The sequence below is a fragment of the Chamaea fasciata genome, unplaced genomic scaffold (genome assembly GCF_029207755.1).
Source record: "Chamaea fasciata isolate MVZ Bird 193981 ecotype frontalis unplaced genomic scaffold, bChaFas1.0.hap1 SCAF_27, whole genome shotgun sequence".
In the NCBI taxonomy this organism is placed as follows: Eukaryota; Metazoa; Chordata; class Aves; order Passeriformes; family Sylviidae; genus Chamaea; species Chamaea fasciata.
The window spans coordinates 992,598-1,012,274 of record NW_027094112.1 but is presented as its reverse complement, the minus strand read 5'-3'; the positions used below and the strand labels follow the sequence as shown (position 1 = coordinate 1,012,274).

Below are 19,677 nucleotides of genomic sequence, written 5' to 3'. Positions count from 1 at the left end.
GCTCTTTAGGAGCTCGATTTGCACTCCTGTGGAAATGTGGAGGCGAGTTTGGAATTTCGTTAGAAACAAGGCTAGAAACTTAAAATACAATTCTTTGTTCCAAAGCTGAGGGGGGTGGCAGCTATTAATAAACCCCAGGAAGGCTGGAGGTAGTGAACTACTGCCTACAGCATTTGGAAATCTGGAGAAATTTTATGTAAGTGCTGGTGATTTGTGTCACTGCTGGTCACTGCAATGTGGCCTTTCTGACAGCTGAAGTAATAAATCAGCAGAATATTCCTTGGGTTTATGGTCCCCATGATCCTGCAGTTTGAAAGGATGTTGCTGGTTAGATAAACTGCTGCTTCCTCAGAAAACATGCTGCCAGTGGAGAACGAAATGCCCCTTAATTTTGAAATCCTGTAATAGCATGAAACATGTGTTTGATTTAATACAGGTTTGGTGGCTCTAATGCTGTTGAAAAAGTCATTGTCTTGCTAAACACAATAGGTAGACTTAAAAAGGGAGGATTCACCCCAAAAGTACGAGTTCCCAGGATTCCTTGTGGAGGGGAGAAGCTCCCTGAGGATGGTTGAGTGGCTTTGTTAAATCCTTGTCGGAATTTCTCCGTGGTGCTGGAGAAGGGGCAGTACCATGTTCTTCCGGCCTCCCTCACACCCACACATATGGTGCGGTCCAAAAAGTCATATAGAGGTTTTTGGGGGATTAGAATAACAAACACTCTCCTCAGGATGAGATGGAAATTTCTTCAGTGTAAGATGAGCTTATAAATATCTGTTTAGTTCAAATGATTTCCAGGGCAGGCTGAGACCTGGAAGCATGTGAGCAGTATTTCAGTGCTCCATGTGCTCCCTTCACCTGGTGAAATTGTACTTCAGGCTTTAGATTGCTCCTTCCCAGTCAGGACTGGGGAGCAGGATGGGCATGGCTGTAGTGAACTGGTTATCCAGTCTTTGAGGGGCTCAATCACTGGATTCAGTGACGTATTTGAAACAATGAGTGAGGGGAGACTTACAGGTTATTTTGAAAAGTTCTGGCTCTTTTTCATTTCTGCAGCAGGTTGTTCTTACAGATGAGCAGTGTGGGCTCCTGTTTTCCCCCCTTTCCCTCCCCCAGGATGCATTTAGGGAAGATAATGTGGTCCAGCCCAGTCTCTTGCACACCTGGTGTAATTTCTGATGATAGGTGTGTTGGTTTAGGTCAGTCTAAGAAGCTGAGCTGTGTTCTGTTCTGTATTTTACATTTCCAAGGAGCTGGCGTGGTGCATTTGTGAGCTTTTCTATCCTGTACTTCCCCAGAAAGACTCTTTCCTCCTGACTCCTGTGTGACAAAAAGAAACTCAGTCTTGAGATCTCTTGGTCCTTTGGACACCAGACCAACTCTTCCCCAATTCTGGAAGTTTTTAGGGAAGAATTTCCCCAGTTTCTCAGCACTCTTGACACCAGGGCTGGTGTTTTGTCAGCCTAAAGGGCCCAGGTTTGGGTGCGGCTGGGAGTTATTGTGGGGCATATTCCAGAGTTACAGGTGCTTTGGGGTAGTTCATGTGCTTCACACCTCTAAATTTTAAGTGTTGAGAGTGGGAGGTTTGGGGGAGCAGAGACACGCAAAGGTCAGCATTTAATAGTAGGCATTTAATTCTGTCTGCATTCAAATTGCCATGTAATGGAGGCAGGAGAGTCTGGGGGCAGCTGCATCGTTCCCAATAGCTCTGAGCGCAATTTGTGTCCTGGGGGATGATCGGGACCATGCCTGGGGGCACAGGGGGCTCTGAGTGCACCATCACACCTTCCTCTTGAGAGGAAAAGGTCACAGTTCATGTCTCGTGTAAATAGCTGGGTCATACTTTTTTCCAAATGGGTGAGTGATCTCGAGACTTGGCATCAGCCCCCATTAAATAGTTTTGTCAGCTGTTGGTGGCTGTAACTTCCCAGAGCATTTCAGACACACTTTCGAAATCAGCGTGAAAAAGCTGATAGCATTGCTCAGTCCATCTACTTTTTGGTTTTTTCCTTCTTCTTGGAAAAAAAAATTACTCTTCAACATTTAACATACACCACAAAACACTTGAGCCCTTTACTTGTCCTGGTGAAAGTAGTTCTGCTGTTCCAGGTGGGATCATTGCTGTGTCCGTGCGTGTCTGTGTCTGTCCCCCTGCTCCAGACCCCGGCTCGGTCCCGTGGCTCCACTGGCTCCATTCCCGCTCTCTAGAATAGCTGGCACACTCCCCCACAGCTCTCTAGTAATGCTTGCTTGTTTTGTTTTTTTTTTTTCTCTCTTCCACTCTTGTTATATTTTTACTTTCTTTTTTTCTTTGTGATGTGACGTTTTCAGCTGATGTATTGAAAGCAAACCCTTCTAATTTGGGAGTCCAGATCACAAGAGTGAGTTTCTTTCTACTGGTGTCTGTAGTTGTATCTTTTTTGTGTGTCCTCCCCTCTGATTTTGGTAACAATCAACCACATTTAGTAAATACAATTAGGTAAGAGAATCCTCTGTCTTGTCCAATCTCCCCCTTTTTCACAAAGCAATGTTCTCTTTACATTGGGCCAGCTTAATTCCTCTAATTTGAGCTTTGGGTTGGTTTCCAGATCCACTGTTTCTGTGTGTGGCAGTCTGACTCTGCTCCAGGAAAGAGGCAGAGTCAGCCAGCCAGAAGTATTTAGAATTCACCAGTGATTTGTACATCCTGTACAAGAATTGTTCCAAAGTGACTCCTGCTCTGAGTCCCGTTAGTCTCCCAGGCCCTGCATGAAATGCCTGAAAAACATGAAACTTCTTCCAAAAGCTGAGTACAGGATGCATTCTGGAACTGGGCCCTTTGAAAGGGTTTTGAATTGTGCACTAAAAAAGAACAATGAGTCTCTTTAGGATGGTAGAGGTCTGTCTTTGTTGCTTTCTGTTACTTAAGCTTATGTAGAGCACACTAAAAAAATGTGAATATCCACAACATATATATTTATGCGTTACAAGGAAAAGCAGCAGCCTCTTCTAGTGCTCTGAGACAAGGACTTTCCAAAATGTTCTGAAGTCTTGGATGTTTATTTTCTATTAGAATTGGCTACCTAGACTTCCTCTGTGATATTAGGATGTTTGAAATTCCTTGGGATTGGGTTTGCTCTCTTGTGGTAAGATTTCTGGGGGACTTGGTGCTTCTGCCCCCCAAAGTATTCAGCCCTAAGAGACCCTCCTGCCTTTAGAGCAGTTTGTTTCTTGACCCTCTCAGAACTACTGTCAGGAAAACAAGTAACTGGTCGTGGTGTATGTTGTATTCTGGATTTGCTTACAAAATCATTTGCATGGGATTTTTGGCTCCTTCTCCAATGTAATGGTACATTGCTTTTGTCAGATGTCATTCCTGGGTAACTCTGGCACCAGCTAATCCTTCCTCTCCTTTGGCCCATGCTCTTGACTCGTGTCATGCACTGTTTGTCAAGTACATCTGCACCCTGCAAGAGCAGCAAAGTAAACAGTCCTTCTTCTTTTCCCCTTTTCCTTCCAGAATTTGCTTGTTGCTTCGAAATCAGCTTTGTTGTCCATGCTAAAGAAAACCAGTAGGGTTGATTGGAAGGGGGTATACACAGAACTTGAAGTCATAGCCAAAAGTGACCACCAGTTGTCTTTCCCTTCAGCTGCTGGGAGGATGGCGGTGTGCTCCGTGGGGTTTGTTGAGCTAAGATGCTGTTGCTCCATCCTCGCTCAATGAGTATCCCTGGGGAGGGGCTTGACACCGCAATTTCCAGTGCTACAGCAAAGAGCTGCTCTTGGATAAACCACAAACACCTCTGATCTGATTCGTCCCTGCTTTCTTTTGCCTCAGAGGTTGAAAGATCTCAAGCAAAGGGAATTTGCTCGCAATGTCTCGTCGAGATCCCGGAAAGATGAGAGGAAGCAGGAGAAAGCCCTGCGGCGCCTGCACGAGCTGGCTGAGCAGAGGAGGCAGCCTGAGTGGTGAGTCCGGGTGGTCCCCAGCAGCCCTGGAGCCTGGGGGGCTGCAGTCCTGGGCTGGGCTGGCATTCCTGCTCTAGGATGCTGCACAGGCTTTGAGGGCAAAGCTTCACACTGTGTTTGGGGCTCATGCTGTGGTTTTGGAAAGAGTCCACTGAACTGGTCATACAGAGGATCCCCAAATTGCTTTATCCAGTAATAGGTGTTTTCTTCAGTAATTGAGTATTATTAAAAAGTTTGAGTGGCTGTGTAATGATATTTTAATGCATGTGTAAGAGCACTTGAACTGTGTTAAGATTGTCTCTGCTGAGGGATGGATCCTCCTGCAGAGGGACAGGGACACCAATCAGCTGTGTTTTCTCTCTCCCCTGTTCCAGTGCTCCTGGAAGTGGACCCATGTTCAGGACCACCACGGTGGCTGTGGATGAGGAAGGTGGAGATGATGATGATTCCACAGCCAACAGTGGCTCCTTCATCCAGACGAGCTCTGGCCAGGCCACAGAGGTGACCACGGACAGAGGCTTCCTGAACACTGGACAAGGCACTGTGATGCCAGGCCAGACGCCTGCCCAGGGGGCACAGGCCATCAGCTTTGGCATTAAGAGCTCTCTGGGAACTCCTCTGCAGAAGATCGGGGTGTCCTTTTCCTTCGCCAAGAAGACCCCAGTGAAACTGGAGACCATCGCTTCTGTTTTCAAGGACCACGTGGACGAGTCCAATTCTGCAGATGGGGCAAAAGGTGATGAGAAGGGGTCCTCAGAGGCTGGCAGCCTGCAGAAGTCTGGGGAGGGTGAAGGCACCAATAATTCTGATGGCAAGGCGGAGGACGATGACCAGCACGACAAGGACAGCGGGGCTCTGGCCAGCACCTTATCCAAACTGAAGAAGATGAGACGAGAAGATGGACCAACGGCTGTTGAACCAGAATATTACCACTACATCCCCCCAGCCCACTGTAAAGTAAAGCCCAACTTTCAATTCCTGCTTTTCATGAAGGCTACTGATCAAACGGAAGCGGAAAATGTGAACAAAAAAAACGCGCACGAAGTGAAAAAGGGGAGCTCCCCCAAACCCAAACCCAGCAAGCACACAGAAAAGGCTGCTGAGAGCACAGGACAGCAGAAGGAGCAGAGTACTACTGAAAGTGCAGCTCAGCAGGGCAAAACAGAACGAAAAGACATCCCAGAGAATGAAAATACACAGGAGAGCAAGCACCTTCCAGAGAGCAATCCCCCCGCGCCAGACACTGCTCCTCCTCCTGCCTCGGGCTGCAGAGATGGCTCTGAGGGACCAAAGCACCCCACGGGACCTTTTTTCCCTGTTCTGAGTAAGGACGAGAGCACTACACTGCAGTGGCCTTCAGAGCTGCTCATCTTCACCAAAGCTGAGCCCTCTGTGTCCTACAGCTGCAACCCCCTGTACTTTGACTTCAAGCTCTCCCGTAACAAGGATGCAAAAGGGAAAGGGGCAGAGAAGTCCAAGGATGCAGGGGGGCTTTGTAAAGACAACACTCAGAGCACAGAACCTGGTGAGGTGAGCAAAGCCAAGGAGGCTGAAAGTGTAGGGAACAGTTCTACTCAAAGAATAGAAAACAAATCGCAGAGCAAGCAGGAGTCTGGTCTGGGAAACGTCGGTAAGGGAGAGGGGGAGGACAGCAGTAAGAGTGTAACGGGTAAGAGTAAATCTGGAAGGTCCCATAAACACAAAAAGAAAAAGAAGCACAAAAAGTCCAGCAGACACAAACGCAAACACAAGGAGGAAACTGAGGAGAAGGCCCGGAAAGCTGAGCTGGGGGAAGAGAAACCCAAGAAACGGAAAAGGCACAGACACAAAAAAGGTAAATCCTCCCTTTCGACAGAGTCAGACCGGGCACTGAAACCTGAACTGTCTGAAGACTGCAGCCATTTCCAGAAGAAAAAGAGATGCTCCCAAGAGTCCCAGAGGAAATCCCTGTCTGCTGAGGAGGGCAGCAGCGGTAAAAAAGAGGACGGGGGTAACTCCTGCCAGGAGCACGGCAGCAAAAGACACAAGGCTGAGCTGCAACAGGTGCCTGGTGTGAGGAGGCGCTGCCCGGGGCTGTCCCAGGCCCGGAGCAGCCGCCGGAGCCGGCAGAGCAGCGGCGACTACGACAGCGACGAGGGCTCCCCCGGCAAGCACTGCCGCCAGAAGTCCCCGTCGCAGTACAGCGACGACTACGACTCGGGCAGCGAGCACTCCCGCAGCCGCTCCCGCTCGGGCCGCAGGCACTCCTCACACAGGTCCTACTCCACCAGCTCGGACGCGTCCTCGGAGCACAGCCGCTACAGCCGCCACAGGAGCTACTCGGATGACAGCTACAGCGACTACAGCGACCGCTCCCGCTGCCACTCCAAGCGCTCCCAGGACTCGGAGGACGACTCCGACTACAACAGCTCAAACCACCGCTCGAAGCGGCGCAAATACTCCTCGTCGGAAGATGACTACAGCTCGAGCAGGAGCAGATCCAGGAGTCGCAGCAGGAGCCGAACCCACCCTCGAGGCAGGTCAAGATCCAGGAGCCGGGGCAGGAGCCGCAGCAGCAGCTGCAGCCGCAGTCGGAGCAAGAGGAGGAGCCGCAGCGTGACGGGCCGCAGCTGGAAGCGCAGCCGCAGCTATAGCCGGGACCGCAGCCGCAGCACCCGCAGCCACTCGCAGAGGTCCCTGTCACGGAAGGGCTCACGGGGCCACGAGAGCCCCGAGGAGCGAAGGTCTGGCAGAAGGGACTTCATCAGGTCCAAGATCTATCGCTCCCAATCTCCTCACTATTTCCGGACAGGCCGAGGTGAGGGGTCGCTGCTGAAGAAGGAGGATGGCAAAGGAGAGGATCTGAAAGGATCTGGATCTCTGTCCCAGAACAGCAGCAGCTCTGGCACGGGACGGGCCTCGGAAGGGGACTGCAGTCCTGAGGAGAGGAACTCTGTTACTGCAAAGCTGCTCCTGGAAAAGGTGCAGTCCAGGAAGGTTGAGAAGAAGCCCTGTGTCACTGATGAGATGCTGTCAGGGGCAAACAAGGTGGGCATAAAGCTCAAAGATCCTCCCCAGGGCTACTTTGGCCCCAAACTGCCTCCTTCCTTAGGCAACAAACCGGTTCTGCCCTTAATTGGGAAGTTGCCAACCATTCGGAAACCAAACTCCAAAAGATACGAGGAGTCTGGCTTGGAGAGGGGCGAGGAGCAGGAGCTGTCGGATGCTGAGGATGGTTCCCAAGGCATGGAGGAGGGTCAGCTGGCCGGCCAGTCTCTCCTGGAAGATGTGGTGATGGTAATTCAGGACAAACCTCTGGATGAGCAGAAACGTGATGAAACCTCCGTGGAGATGCAGTCCCTTCCCCTGGACGCGCCGGCGCTCCCTGAGTGCTTTGGCTCCAGAGATCTGGTCATGCCACACAACTTCCTCTCAGATCCAAGCGATGGTGATGGGCTGGAGCCTATGGATGGGGGCAGCCAGCCGGTCCCAGTGGAAACCAGTATGATGCCCTTAGTTCCAGATGTTGAGCACTTTCCTGGCTATGTGCCTCAGAGCGGGGAGCCGAGCATAGAAGGGGATCGGGAGGGGGGAGAAGATTCCTCTCTAGCCCCGCTGGAGAGCCAGCCCATCACCTTCACCCCCGAGGAGATGGAGAAGTACAGCAAGCTGCAGCAGGCCGCCCAGCAGCACATCCAGCAGCAGCTGCTGGCCAAGCAAGTCAAGGCCTTCCCCGCCTCGGCCACCCTGGCGCCGGCCGCGCCCGCGCTCCAGCCCATCCACATCCAGCAGCCGGCAGCAGCGTCGGCCACGTCCATCACGACGGTGCAGCACGCCATCCTGCAGCACCACGCCGCTGCCGCCGCCGCCGCCATTGGCATCCACCCCCACCCGCACCCGCAGCCCCTCGCTCAGGTCCACCACATCCCCCAGCCACACCTGACACCCATTTCCTTGTCCCACCTGACCCACTCCATTATTCCGGGGCACCCCGCCACGTTCCTGGCCAGCCACCCCATCCACATCATTCCGGCGTCCGCCATCCACCCGGGCCCCTTCACCTTCCACCCTGTCCCTCACGCTCTCTACCCGACCCTCCTGGCTCCGAGGCCCGCAGCCGCTGCCGCCGCCACGGCCCTGCACCTCCACCCCCTGCTGCACCCCATTTTCTCAGGACAGGACTTGCAGCATCCACCCAGCCACGGCACATGAAGGACAAAATGAAGGAACCTCGGAGGAAAGAGAATATTTGGTGTTTCGGGAAGGGGTTGGAGTCGAGCCAGCGGGCAGGTGAGGCCTGAGCATTTCCTTTCACTCTTGAGCAGCCAAAGAAGCCGGAGGCTCGAGGGCTGGGCTGTTGGCTGTATCCCGGGGATGTCTCGCTCCGACTCCCGTGCACGCAGCAGCACCGCTCCGGAAGAACCATTTCACCTTTAGAACAGCGAGACACTTGGAAAGGCTTTTTTTTCCCCCCTGGATTCTCACACTTGGTCATCTTCCTTCTGCCACCTTGTATGTGATAAATGAGGTTTCATACACACTAATAGGATCTCTAAAAATCCTTTTAATGAGGTCATCTAATTAAAATAGCATGATTGAATCCGGCTTGTAATTGGCGATGGAACAGCGGGAGCTGTCGGCTGCAGGGGCACTGGAGGCCTCAGTTCTCAGGCGTTTGCAGGAGGTTCCTTGGCCTCTGTCACTGCACACGTGGGTTTTTCTTCGTGTGAGCAGCAAACGTGGAAGTGAAATCTTACTGTAAAGAGGAGGAGGAGCTCTGCGTGTGTGCCCAGAGCTCCTGTCCTTCTCCATCCTGCTTCTGTGTTCTCCTGCACCGGGACCATGCCTGGGTATCCCAGACTGGAGAGAGGTTCTCGGGTCAGGGGTTGGGATTCCAGCCTGGGCTTTGACCACTCTTCTCCTGATAGGGGGAAAAAAATCACTCAGTTCCATCTTCTGTGGTGTTGGGAAAGAGGCACTGCGATGGAAGAGAGAATGAAAATCCTGTTAGGAAATGAAGCAATACAGAGGATGGGGGAGCGCGGCCAGGATGTAAAGCGTGTTCTTTCCTCTGTAACACTGATGGTTTCCTTATTAATTTATAGGAAATTTTTTTTTTAATGTAAAGAATTGCACTGAACTCTGTAAACAAAGATGCTGCTTTTTGTAGCTCCTATCAAAGGTTACATTTGTAGTATATCGCAATAATATTTTTTACAGCCAGTTCTTAGTGGTACTTGTTCTGGTGGCTTCTGTGTAAATATGTTTGCTGTAGGTGACCCAAGACACTTGTAAAGGTTCAATTTATAGTTTCAGCTAGATGCAGAACAGCTAAGCATGTATATTTTATCAAGCTCATGTATTTTTGAAGTTTTTATGTACTATAAAATGTAAAAACAAAAAAAATCTTGATTTAGAATTTTGCAGAAGTAAAAAAAAATCAACAGGTGAGACTTGGGCAAGGTGAGGGATGTGGGGGTAGCAGTGGCTCTGGCAGGTAATGCTGCGTTCATCCCTGCCATAGGAATGGGCACTGGAGTAGCCTGGGGAGCAGCAGGAATTCAGGGTGCTCCCAGAGTATGGAGAGCCCTTTTTTTTCCCTTTCCTTTCCTTCCCCCCTCCTCCCTTCGGAAGCAGTAACGTGTGGACCCTGCTGCTGCAGGAGGAGCCTTGGGACTGTTCCCATCCCACACACAAGGTTACCTCAACTTGGTCCCTAAGGGATTTCCCAGTTCTCCCTGCATCACCTGGCTCAGGTGACACTGCCCGTGGGAGCTTCCCCACCCCAGTGCAGGGGATGAGCTGCTGCTGTCCCACTCACAGGGCATTGCAGGTGTCAGTCCTTGGGCCACCACCGCTGGAGGGAGGGATTTCAGAGCAGTGTGGGCATGTGGTGACATCCCCGTCCCGTTCCCTGTCCCCGTCCTCATCCTCTTCCCTGTCCCCTCCTGGAGTGCAGCACGAGACCAGGCACAGTCGAAGGATCAAAACCCCCTGAGCTCCCTCACCGTGTAAAGGAGAAATTGGAACAGGTCAGAGTGACAGCAGTCACAAAAAAGGGACTCAAATTTCCTGTAAATACCGAACAATTCAGTGTTACTGTCAGAGCTGAGCTTTGTAGGGCCCATCTGTGCCCCGGCCCCATCACGCTGTGGGCAGGGATTGTTTTTGGACTTAAGGGTAGCGCTAAAATAATTAACCTGTCATTACTTAACGAGCATAAACAGACTGTATTTAACTTTGTCACATAAGATATATATATAAATATATATATATGCTGTAAAATGAGGGAAAGAAACCTTTCTAATAAACCAATGATTTGTGGAAAAAAAAAGATGTGATGATGTGTGGTGGTGGGGAGCTGCTGCATAGAGCACCAGCCTCTCCTAACCAAAGCCCTGGTTTGATTAAAGGAAAAAAATCCACCCCCCTGCATGCCAGCAGGGTCGGGGTCCAAGCTGCCACCTGCCCTTCCCTGGCGGTGGCCCTGGGAGGAGGTGGCTGATGAGGGATGGTGCACAAGTGCTGAAAGAAACAGGATATTAAGTAATTGGACAGAAGAAAGAATTCTAATTGCCCGGAGGGGTCTGGTGTGGGCTCCAGCTGGGTTCAGATGCTGCTGCCAGCCGGGGACGAGACCTCCCGAGGAGGAGCAGCTGCGCCTGAGTCCGATGTCCTCCTCTCCCGGGACGCGGAGCTGATCCGGGCTCAGCTACACCCTTCCCACCCTTCGGAGCTCTGCCACGGCCTTGGTCAAATCTCGCTCTCTTCCAACTGCAGCTGCTCCGAAGGGCTGGAGCAGACCCCGCTCCGGGGGACTGTGTTCCCCGTCAGGGGCCAAGGTGCCGTTTGCCTCTGTGGGGACCCCCTGTGCCCCCCCCGGCTCCCCCGTCTTGCTTCCCACATGCAGCTTCAGAGATGGAGAGAAGCCCCGTTTCACACGGGCTGGCTCCCAGGGACGTGCTCCGGGGCTTCTCCCGGCCACCGGCGCTGGTTTGGCACGAGGAGCCCGCGGAGATCTCGGGCAGCCGGAGAGTCCTTAACTGAGTTTAAATTAATTCTGCAGGTGGGTTCAGGGGCTGACGCCGCTGTCCGGGCAGGGCTGGGCCCCCGCGGCTGCCACGGGCCCGGCTGCGGGCACCGGCTCTTCCTCGGGGACAGGGACGAGGACACGCCTTGCTCACTTGGCTGTGGGCCGCCCTCACCCTGTCCCCGCTCCCTTGCCACAGCCATTGCCCTGCACGGCGCTGGTGCTGCCTCTCCCCTGGCAGGGTTTTGGGGTGTCCTCGTCCCCGCACCGAGCGGGCGGGCTCGGTGCTGTCAGCTCCATCCGGCTGCGGCGGGGATATCGGCGGCGATGGACGGGCCCTGTGCCCTGCTACAGTTCCGCTGGTAGGGACTGCCTGCACCCCGAAATAGCCACCCCGAGATGGAGATCCCGAAATAGCCACCCCGAGACTGGCACCTCGCGGCGGGCTGGGTGCGGCCCCGGCGGGCGATAGGCTCAGGCTGTTGTGGCCGTGTCCCCCCACCGTGTCACCGTGTCTCCCGGTGGCACTGCACCTCCTGTCCCCCGCCCTGCTTCAGCCGCATCCGTCTCCCCCACACCTCTCTGGCTTCCTGCAGGAGCGGATGTGGCTCCGGGGGGGCCCTTCCTGTGTTCCCTATTCCTGTTGGCCCCGTCCCCAGCTGCGTCCCCCGAGATAAGCCGGGGACGCCCCGGGACGGGCGCTGTGGCCACATTTTGGGTGACGATGGGGCTGCTGCGGGTGCTGCTGCTCCTCGGGGTGCTGCCCCTGCGCCCCATGCTGGGGCTTCTCCAGGACCCCCCCACCATCTACGAGGGACCCCCCGGCAGCTATTTCGGTTTTGCCCTGGATTTCCACATGAGCGAGGGAAGGTAGGGAGAACCGGGGTGTCGGGGTCGGGCAGGGCACACGCCGCCGACCCTGACACCCGCTCTGTCCCCCCAGGCCCAGCGTGGCGGTGGGGGCCCCCCGTGCCAACACCTCCCAGCCCGGCGTGGCTCAGCCCGGCGCCGTCTTCCTCTGCTCGTGGCCCCCCGACAAGACCCCCTGCCACCCCCTCCCCATCGACACTGCGGGTGCGTGGGCGCCGTGGGGCGGGGGGTGGGCGCGGGGGGGGGGGGGTGCCAGCTCCGCACATTCCCCCTCCCGCTCCCCCAGGAGACGAGAGCGAGATCCAGGGCACCTTGGAGTTCCACACCTACAAATCGCACCAGTGGCTGGGAGCGTCCGTCACCAGCTGGGACGGCAAACTGGTGGTGGGTGCATCCGGGGGGGATGTGGGCAGCCTTGGGTGGCGGCGGGGTGGGCACCCAGCCTGTCCCATCGCCGTGCCCAGGTCTGTGCCCCGCTGCAGCACTGGAACGCGATGGAGGGGCAGCACGAGGCGTTCCGCACCCCGACGGGCACCTGCTTCGTGCGGAGCCCGGGCCAGCGGCGCGCCGTGTGGTACTCGCCCTGCCGCGACCAGACCATGGCCAGCAGCCACCGCCAGGCCAACTACGGTGAGGGGGGACCGGGGACCGGGGGGTGCCCCCGACCCCGCGTCCGTCTGACGCTGCCCTGTGCCCTCAGTGCACGACAAGCGCTACTGCGAGATCGGCTTCAGCGCCGCTGTCACCCCGGTGAGAGCGACTTGGGGGACTCGGGGGCTCGGGCACCTCGGGGGGGATCACCTTGGGCGGCCTTGGGATGCTGATAGAGATGCAGAGGGTGTGGCCAGGACGGTACCTGGGTGTCCCGGCGGGGGATGTTGGGGTAGGGATGCTGAGGTGGGATGCTGGAGTGGGAATTCCGGGAGGGGTGGTCCTAGGAGTGGGGGGGATGCTGGGGTGGGAGTGCCAGGATGGGAAACGCTGGGGTGGGGAATACTTGGGTGAGGACGCTTTGCTGAGCCAGCTCCTCCCGCAGGACGGGACGCTGGTGCTGGGTGCCCCCGGCGGGTACTACTTCACGGGTGAGTCCTTCCTGCCGGCCTTGCCACCCCGGCTGGTGCTCCCGGGGGGCTCCCTTTGGGTGGGCACGGCGGGAGGAGGGCGCCCCGGATGGGGTACCCCATAAGTGCCACCCCAGTGGCACTGGCAGCCCACGGCGCGTGGCAGCGTGTGCCACATCAGCGCTGGTGTTCCCCGCCGCGGTGTCGCCCAGGCCTCGTGTACTCGGTGGAGCTGGACAAGATCCTCACGCGCTTCCTCGGCACGTCGCTGCTGTGGCTGGGGAGCCCCGGGCGCCCCACGGAGCCGATGTTTGGAGATTACGAGGACGGGTACCGAGGTGAGCAGCGGGCACGGGCACCCTGCCCCGCTGCCAGCTCCTGGTGGGATACCCCGGGGTCACCAGTGCCCATCTCCCTGCAGGGTACTCGGTGGCTGTGGGCGAGTTTGATGGCAATCCCAAAACCAAAGGTAGGGCGGGGGGGTGCAGGGAACAGGGGTTGATGGGTCTGGGGCACCCCGGGGCACCAGGGTGATCTTGCGTCCCTTCCCGGGGGCAATGGACAGGTTGTGCCAGGCCAGGGGGTCTGTCCATCTCTGTGCCCTCATGCCCCCATGTCGCACCAGGGGTGTCCCTGTGCCCACTCCAGTGCCGAGGGTATCCCCGTGCCCCCCTCAATGTCCCAGTGGCGGCACTCAGGGCTCTCATCCCTCACAGAGTACGTGGTGGGAGTCCCCAACAAGAGCAACACGAGGGGTGAGGTGAGTGCTGCCGAGCGCCCGGTGCCAGCGCCTGGCCGAGGGGACACCAGGGGACACCACCCCGGGCTGGGCCTGGCGTCTGACACTGCCCTGGGCAGGTGGAGATCTTCACTGCGGGGGACACCCTGCGCTGGCTGCGGGGCATCGCCAGTGAGCAGGTACCCGTGCCCTGTGCCACCCCCAGCCCCCCCGGTGCTCCACAGCACTCCTGCCCCCATCCCATAGCACCCCAGCACCCCCTGCTCCCCCAGCCTGCCCGGACACTGCGCCCCTGGCACCCCCCGGTGCCACCCACCCTCTACCCGGCCCTTTCCAGGTGGCTTCATACTTCGGGCACACGGTGGCAGTGGCCGATGTCGATGGGGACGGGTGAGAGCAGGGACAGTCTCCCCCCCCCCCCCCCGCTCCCCTCCATGAGGACACCCAGGGGTGCTGCCCCGTGCCTGGCACACCGCTGGGTGCCCCCAGCCCCAAAACTTGCGGACCCTGACCCTGACCCCGCACTGGGCACAGGCGGGACGACCTGCTGGTGGGTGCCCCCCTGTACATGGCCCGGCGCTCCGACGGGCAGCGCAGCGAACTGGGGCGCCTCTACCTCTACCTGGGGCGGGGACAGCGGCGCCTCGCCGGGCCCCCCCAGACCCTGACGGGCACCCACCCCTACGGCCGCTTCGCCGCCGCCATCGCCAGCCTCGGGGACCTGGACAAGGACGGCTTCGGCGGTAACAGCGCGGCGGGGTGGGGAGGAAGGTGCTTCCCCGGTGCCGCGCCTGGGGGAAACTGAGGCAGAAGAGCGCGGGTGGCTGCTCACGTCCCTTCTGTCCGCAGACGTGGCCGTGGGCGCCCCGCAGGGGGGTGACAGTGGCAGCGGGCAGGTCTTCATCTTCCGCGGGCAGAGCGAGGGGCTGGTGCCGGTGCCCATCCAGCGCCTCAGCAGCCCCTTCCCCGGCCCCGCCGCCTTCGGCTTCGCGCTGCGCGGCGCCACCGACCTGGACGGCAACGGCTACGCGGGTACAGCCCCGGCACGACACCGCCCTGCCACCGCCCTGCCACCCCTGTGTCACCACCCCCGCGCCGACCCTCTGCTTGTCCCCGCAGATCTGCTCGTGGGGGCTTACGGGGCGGCCAAGGTGGCCGTGTACCAGTGAGTGCCCGTCCCCGCGGAGGCCCGGGGCTCCCTGTCGGATCCCCTGGCACCTCAGCAATGTCCCCGTGCCCCAGGGGACTACCCGTGGTGATGGTCCAGACCCAGCTGAGTGTCCCCGACGGGCTGAACCCTGCGACCCTGGACTGCGTCCTGCCCGACTCCAGAGTCCGCGTCAGCTGGTGAGGGGACACTACCGTGGGGACACTGCTGTGGGGACACTATGGGGACATCACTGTGGGGGCCATGGGGCACCACCGTGGGCACAGGACAGGTCCCTGAGCACCTGTTGGTGTTGTCCCCCTTCAGCTTCCACGTGGTGTTTTGTGTCAGCGTGACGGGCCAGCACATCCCTCAGAGCATCCGTGAGTGCCAGGGTCACCCTGGGGGCACCGCTGGGGTGTCACCGCGGCTGTCACCAGCGCCACCCTCCTGTTCCCCACCAGAGCTGGAGGCTGAGCTGCAATTGGACCGGCTGAAGCCCCGGCCGTCGCGGAGGGTCCTGCTGCTGCAAGGACACCAATCATCCTGGCAGGAGCAGCTGGTGGTGGCACCGGGGACACCCCCTGTGTGCAGCAACCTCACCGCCTACCTGCGGGTACGGGCACGGGAACAGCGCCGCAGAGGGAGGGAACAATCCATGGAGGGTGGGGGACAGGAATGGGGATGTGGCATCTCCAGCCAGGATGGGGACAGGGGATGGGGATAACAGTGTCTCCCTCTCCCAGGAGGGTGGGTAACAGGGATGGGGGCAGTGGTGGGTGGGGCCCTGGGGTGGAGTGGGCACGGGATGCCCTCCAGAGTGCTCTGCCCGTGGGTGTCCCCAGGACGAGGCCGAGTTCAAGGACAAGCTGAGCCCGGTGGCTCTGAGCGTGGCCCTGACGCTGCCCAGAGAGGCCCCGGGGCTGGTGCTCTACGGAGACACCCTGGTGCAGGCACAGGTAGGGGGGACGTGGCTGTGTCACCATGGTGACACGGGGTGGGCTCATCCCTGAAGCTGGGCCAGGGCACATGTGGGTACCCCCAGATTGGGTGTGTCCAGCTCCGGGGTCCCCAGTCTGTGCCAGTGTCCTCAATATCCCCCTGGGACATTGCTTCTGCCCCCCCCCCCCCCCCCCCCCGTCCCCAGTTTCCACTGGGATGTGGCTTCTACCCCCCCCCCCCCGTCCCTCCTTCCCCCTGGTATATGTCCCCACGCTGTCCCTGGCACTTCCTGGCATGTCCGTCCTGTTCTGCCCTCTGCTCACCCTGCTGTCCCCAATCCCTCCCCTGGATGTGCCCTCTGTACCCAGCACTGTCCCCAGCCCTGAGAATGCCCCCTCTGTTCCTTCGACCATCCCAAATCCCTCCCCAGGATGTCCCTCTGCTGTCCCCATTCTTCCCTCTCAGAGATGTCACCTCCCTGCCCTCCACCTGCGGTCTCTCCCTGGAATGTCTCCTCTCTACTCTGCCCTGTCCCAAATCTTCCCTCTGGGATGTCCCATCTGGCCTCTCCACCAGCCCAATTCCTCCCCCGTGCCCCCTGCTGTCCCCAATGACTTCCCCTCCCACACCTCACCCTGGATGGGGGGGGGTCCCCCTGTCCCCTCCCTGTCCCCCTCCCAGACCCACATCATCCTGGAGGACTGTGGCGACGACAACCTCTGTGTCCCCGACCTCCACCTGGCCGCCGACACGTGAGCACCGGGGGGGTTAGGGGCTGCTTGGTGTCCCTGCGGGGTGCTGAGCCCTGTCCCCATGTCCCCAGGCGCAGCCAACGCCTGCTGATCGGCGCGGAGGCTGCGCTGTCCCTGCGTGCCGACGCCACCAACGCGGGCGAAGGCGCCTTCGAGGCCGAGCTGAGGGTGCAGCTGCCCCCCGGCACCCACTACCAGGCTGCCCGCAGCACCATCCCGGTGGGTATCGAGTGCGGAGTCACAGGAGTGACAGGGGTGGGGGGCTCATGTCCTGCCCTTGGTGGCTGTCACCCTCTTTGGGGGTGCCCAGTGCTGATGGGTGCCAGGAGATGGCCAGGGTGGGGACTCAAACCATGTCCTTGGTGGCCGGAGGCCTCACGCTGTGTCCTTCATCTCCATCATCCTCCAGGGGGCTGTCTGGTGGGGATGGGTGCCCAGGGATCCTGGGTTGGGGGGTTCATGTCCTGCCCTTGGTGGTTGTCACTCTCCACAGGGTCCCCACTGGTGATGGGTGTTCAGGGGTGTCTGGGGTGTGGGACACAAGCCCTGCCCTCAGCTCATGCAGGTTCCCAGCGTGGTTGGTTCATGGGGGGGTCCATGATGTGTCTCCATCCCACGTCCCCCTCCCACAGGGACAGGAGAAGCTCAGCTGCAACCCCAAGAAGGAGAATGGGACCCACGTGGTGCTCTGCGAGCTGGGGAACCCCATGAAAGCGGGGGCTCGGGTAAGGGGACAGGGGGTCCCTGCTGTGCCTGCCACCCACTGGGGCTGGTCACCCACCTGCCCCTCTCCTCTGCTGTCCTCCAGATCACCGTGGACATAGAGCTGAGCGTGTCCGGGCTGGAGGACATAGGGGAGGCCATCACCTTCCACCTCCAGCTGCGGAGGTGACACCCTGCTGTCCCCCTGTCCCCCACCCACTGCTGGTGGGCACCTTGGGCTCAGTGTCCTCAGCATGTCTCCAAACTCAGTGTCCATCCCTCATCTCGCTGTGTCCCCACAGCAAGAACAGCCCCAGCCCCAGCAATGCGTCGGTGACGGTGACAGTGCCCGTGGAGGCAGAGGCAGAGATGGATCTGCGAGGGTGAGGGTCCGGGGCACGTGGGGATAATGAGGGGACAAAGGGGGATACTGACTCCCCCTCTCCCACCAGCAACTCCCTGCCTGCCACCACAGTGCTGCCCACGAGCTGGCACTGGGTGGAGGGCAGCCAGCGGCTCGAGGACTACGGCATCAAGGTGGAGCACGTCTATGAGGTAGGACACGGCACCCGCGGGTGCTCAGGGCATGTCCCCTCTGTCCCCTCCCTGGCGTCACCCCCTGTGCTGGGCGTGATCCCACCGTCCTCCCACAGCTCCACAACAAAGGTCCCGGCACCGTCAGCGGGGTCACCCTGAGCATCGCCGTCCCCCACCTGCTGGGCGACCACGTCCTGCTCTACGTGCAGGAGCTGGGCACCGAGGGGGGCATGAACTGCTCCCACCAGCCCGCCCTCAGCCCCGCCCAGGTAGGGGCTGCGGGACCGCTGCCCACCGGCGGGCGCTGGGGCGCGTCGGGGAGGTGAGTGTCACCGCTGTGTCCCCTTCCAGCGGGAGATCCCCCGTCCGACGGCCGCAGCGCCCGGGAACCGCAGCCACCAGCGGGAGCGCCGGGAGGCGGAGCCGACCCCGGGAGCCGGGCTGGGGGACCTCGTCCGTGTGGTGAGCGGGTGACTCTGGGGACCTGCGGGCTACGATGGATGCAGGGCTGGGGGTGCCAGGGTGGGGGCCGCATCCCCTGGGTCACCCTGCGGACCTGCGGCCCATGGTGGGCACAGGGCTGCGAGTGTCCCCTGGCGTGGGGGCCCCCCAACACCCACCGTGTCCCTCAGGACTGTGACAATGCCACGTGCGTGGACATCACCTGCCACGTGCCTAGCCTGGGCAAGGACCAGCGGGCACTGGTCAGCGTCCACGCCCTGCTCTGGATGGACACCCTGCAGCAGGTACTGTCCCTTCCTGGGGACAGAAGGGATGCACTGTGGCCCCAGGGCATCCCCTGCAATGTCCCCTCCTGCACGGTGGTCCCCAGAGATCACCCTGGGGATACCATGTGTGGGGTCATGGGTGCCCTGTTAGCTGCCAGCAGCCCTGATGTCAGGTCCTCATGTCCCCCCATGTGTCCCCCGATTGTCCCCTCATCTGTCCCTAGCGCGAGCACCTCCCGACGCAGTTCCTTATCCAGTCACAAGCGTGGTTCAACACCTCGTCCATGCCCTACCGCGTCGTGCCCCGGGTCCTGCCCACTGGCAAGACTGAGGTAGGGCTGCCGTGGATGTGGGGACACAGGGACAGGCCGTGGTGGCAGCGGTGTCACCCACCTGTCCCTTCCGCAGACGAACACCCTCGTGGTGCGCGCCAGCCCCGGGGGCGAGGGGGCTGTGCCGGTGTGGTGGGTGGTGCTGGGGGTCCTGGCCGGGCTCCTGCTCCTCACCCTCCTCATCCTCCTCATGTGGAAGGTGAGTGGGCTCAGGGGGATACTGGGGACACTGGTGACACCCACCATGGTGGTGGGGCCTCATCGGCACCAGAGGGGCAGTGAAACATGGGACAGAGTGCTGGGGGCGGGGGGACAGCAGCACGGGTGACACCATGCAGTCCAGGTGGGTGACACGGTCAGGTCCCCAGAGGCTGGTGCCAGGGCGCCCCTCAGGAGTGGTGTCATGGGGCCCCTGCGGTGGTGCCACAGGGATCTCTGGGGGGCTGATAATGTGGGATCACTGTCACCGTGTCCCCTTCCAGATGGGGTTCTTCAAGAGGACGCGGCCGCCTGCCGAGGGGGACACGCAGGAGCCCGGCCAGGCCCAGGAGCCGGGGAGTGCCCAGGACTAGCGGTGTCCCCGGGGTGCCCCTGTGCCCCACCCCCACCCCGCTCCCCTTCCCCAGCCCCCCCGAGTGCCCGTGGGACCCCAGCCCCTCTCTGCTGCCCCCGGACAATAAATCCTGCTCTGCCCTCGGGTGCTGCCCATGGGGATGTGGTTGTGTCCCCCCGGACCTGCACCGGCGGGGTCTGGCAGGGGACAGGGCACAGCAGGGGAGCAGGGAGGCTTTTGGGGACCCCCGTGTGCCCTTGTGGGGTGCCCCGGGAGAGAAGTCGGGGGGGTTGATGCCGGGGTCAGTCCCGGGGGCTGGTGCAGTGCTGGGGGATCCGTGCTGGGGCCGGAGCTGTA

At 59.3% G+C, this 19,677-nt stretch overlaps 2 protein-coding genes across 4 annotated transcripts in view; both read left to right on the top strand.

Annotated features, from left to right (window-relative positions):
• The window catches only part of GPATCH8 (G-patch domain containing 8), a 55,924-nt gene extending 45,653 nt beyond the window's left edge, over window positions 1-10,271 (top strand). For both annotated transcript variants that reach the window (XM_066205276.1, XM_066205278.1), the window contains 2 exons: window positions 3,818-3,948; window positions 4,323-10,271. In XM_066205276.1, the coding sequence (XP_066061373.1) occupies window positions 3,818-3,948; window positions 4,323-8,139 (3,948 nt within the window). In that variant the 3' untranslated portion in view covers window positions 8,140-10,271. The remainder of the gene's footprint in view (window positions 1-3,817; window positions 3,949-4,322) is intronic.
• Window positions 10,272-11,658: 1,387 nt separating this feature from the next.
• On the top strand, window positions 11,659-19,459 carry ITGA2B (integrin subunit alpha 2b). 2 transcript variants are annotated; one of them, XM_066205236.1, is made up of 30 exons: window positions 11,659-11,827; window positions 11,901-12,031; window positions 12,114-12,211; window positions 12,292-12,457; window positions 12,528-12,577; window positions 12,864-12,909; window positions 13,101-13,226; window positions 13,310-13,357; window positions 13,605-13,648; window positions 13,747-13,806; window positions 13,965-14,017; window positions 14,162-14,370; window positions 14,477-14,659; window positions 14,747-14,792; window positions 14,870-14,974; window positions 15,102-15,157; window positions 15,239-15,390; window positions 15,620-15,733; window positions 16,398-16,468; window positions 16,540-16,687; window positions 17,101-17,193; window positions 17,277-17,356; window positions 17,473-17,553; window positions 17,623-17,725; window positions 17,824-17,976; window positions 18,059-18,169; window positions 18,340-18,453; window positions 18,660-18,767; window positions 18,844-18,966; window positions 19,250-19,459. In XM_066205236.1, the coding sequence occupies exons 1-30, from the start codon at window positions 11,682-11,684 to the stop codon at window positions 19,337-19,339; spliced, it is 3,108 nt and encodes a 1,035-aa protein (XP_066061333.1). In that variant the 5' UTR covers window positions 11,659-11,681; the 3' UTR covers window positions 19,340-19,459. The 2 variants fall into 2 exon arrangements, with proteins under 2 accessions (XP_066061333.1, XP_066061334.1); XM_066205237.1 differs by lacking the exon at window positions 18,844-18,966.
• The last annotated feature ends 218 nt before the right edge of the window (window positions 19,460-19,677 follow it).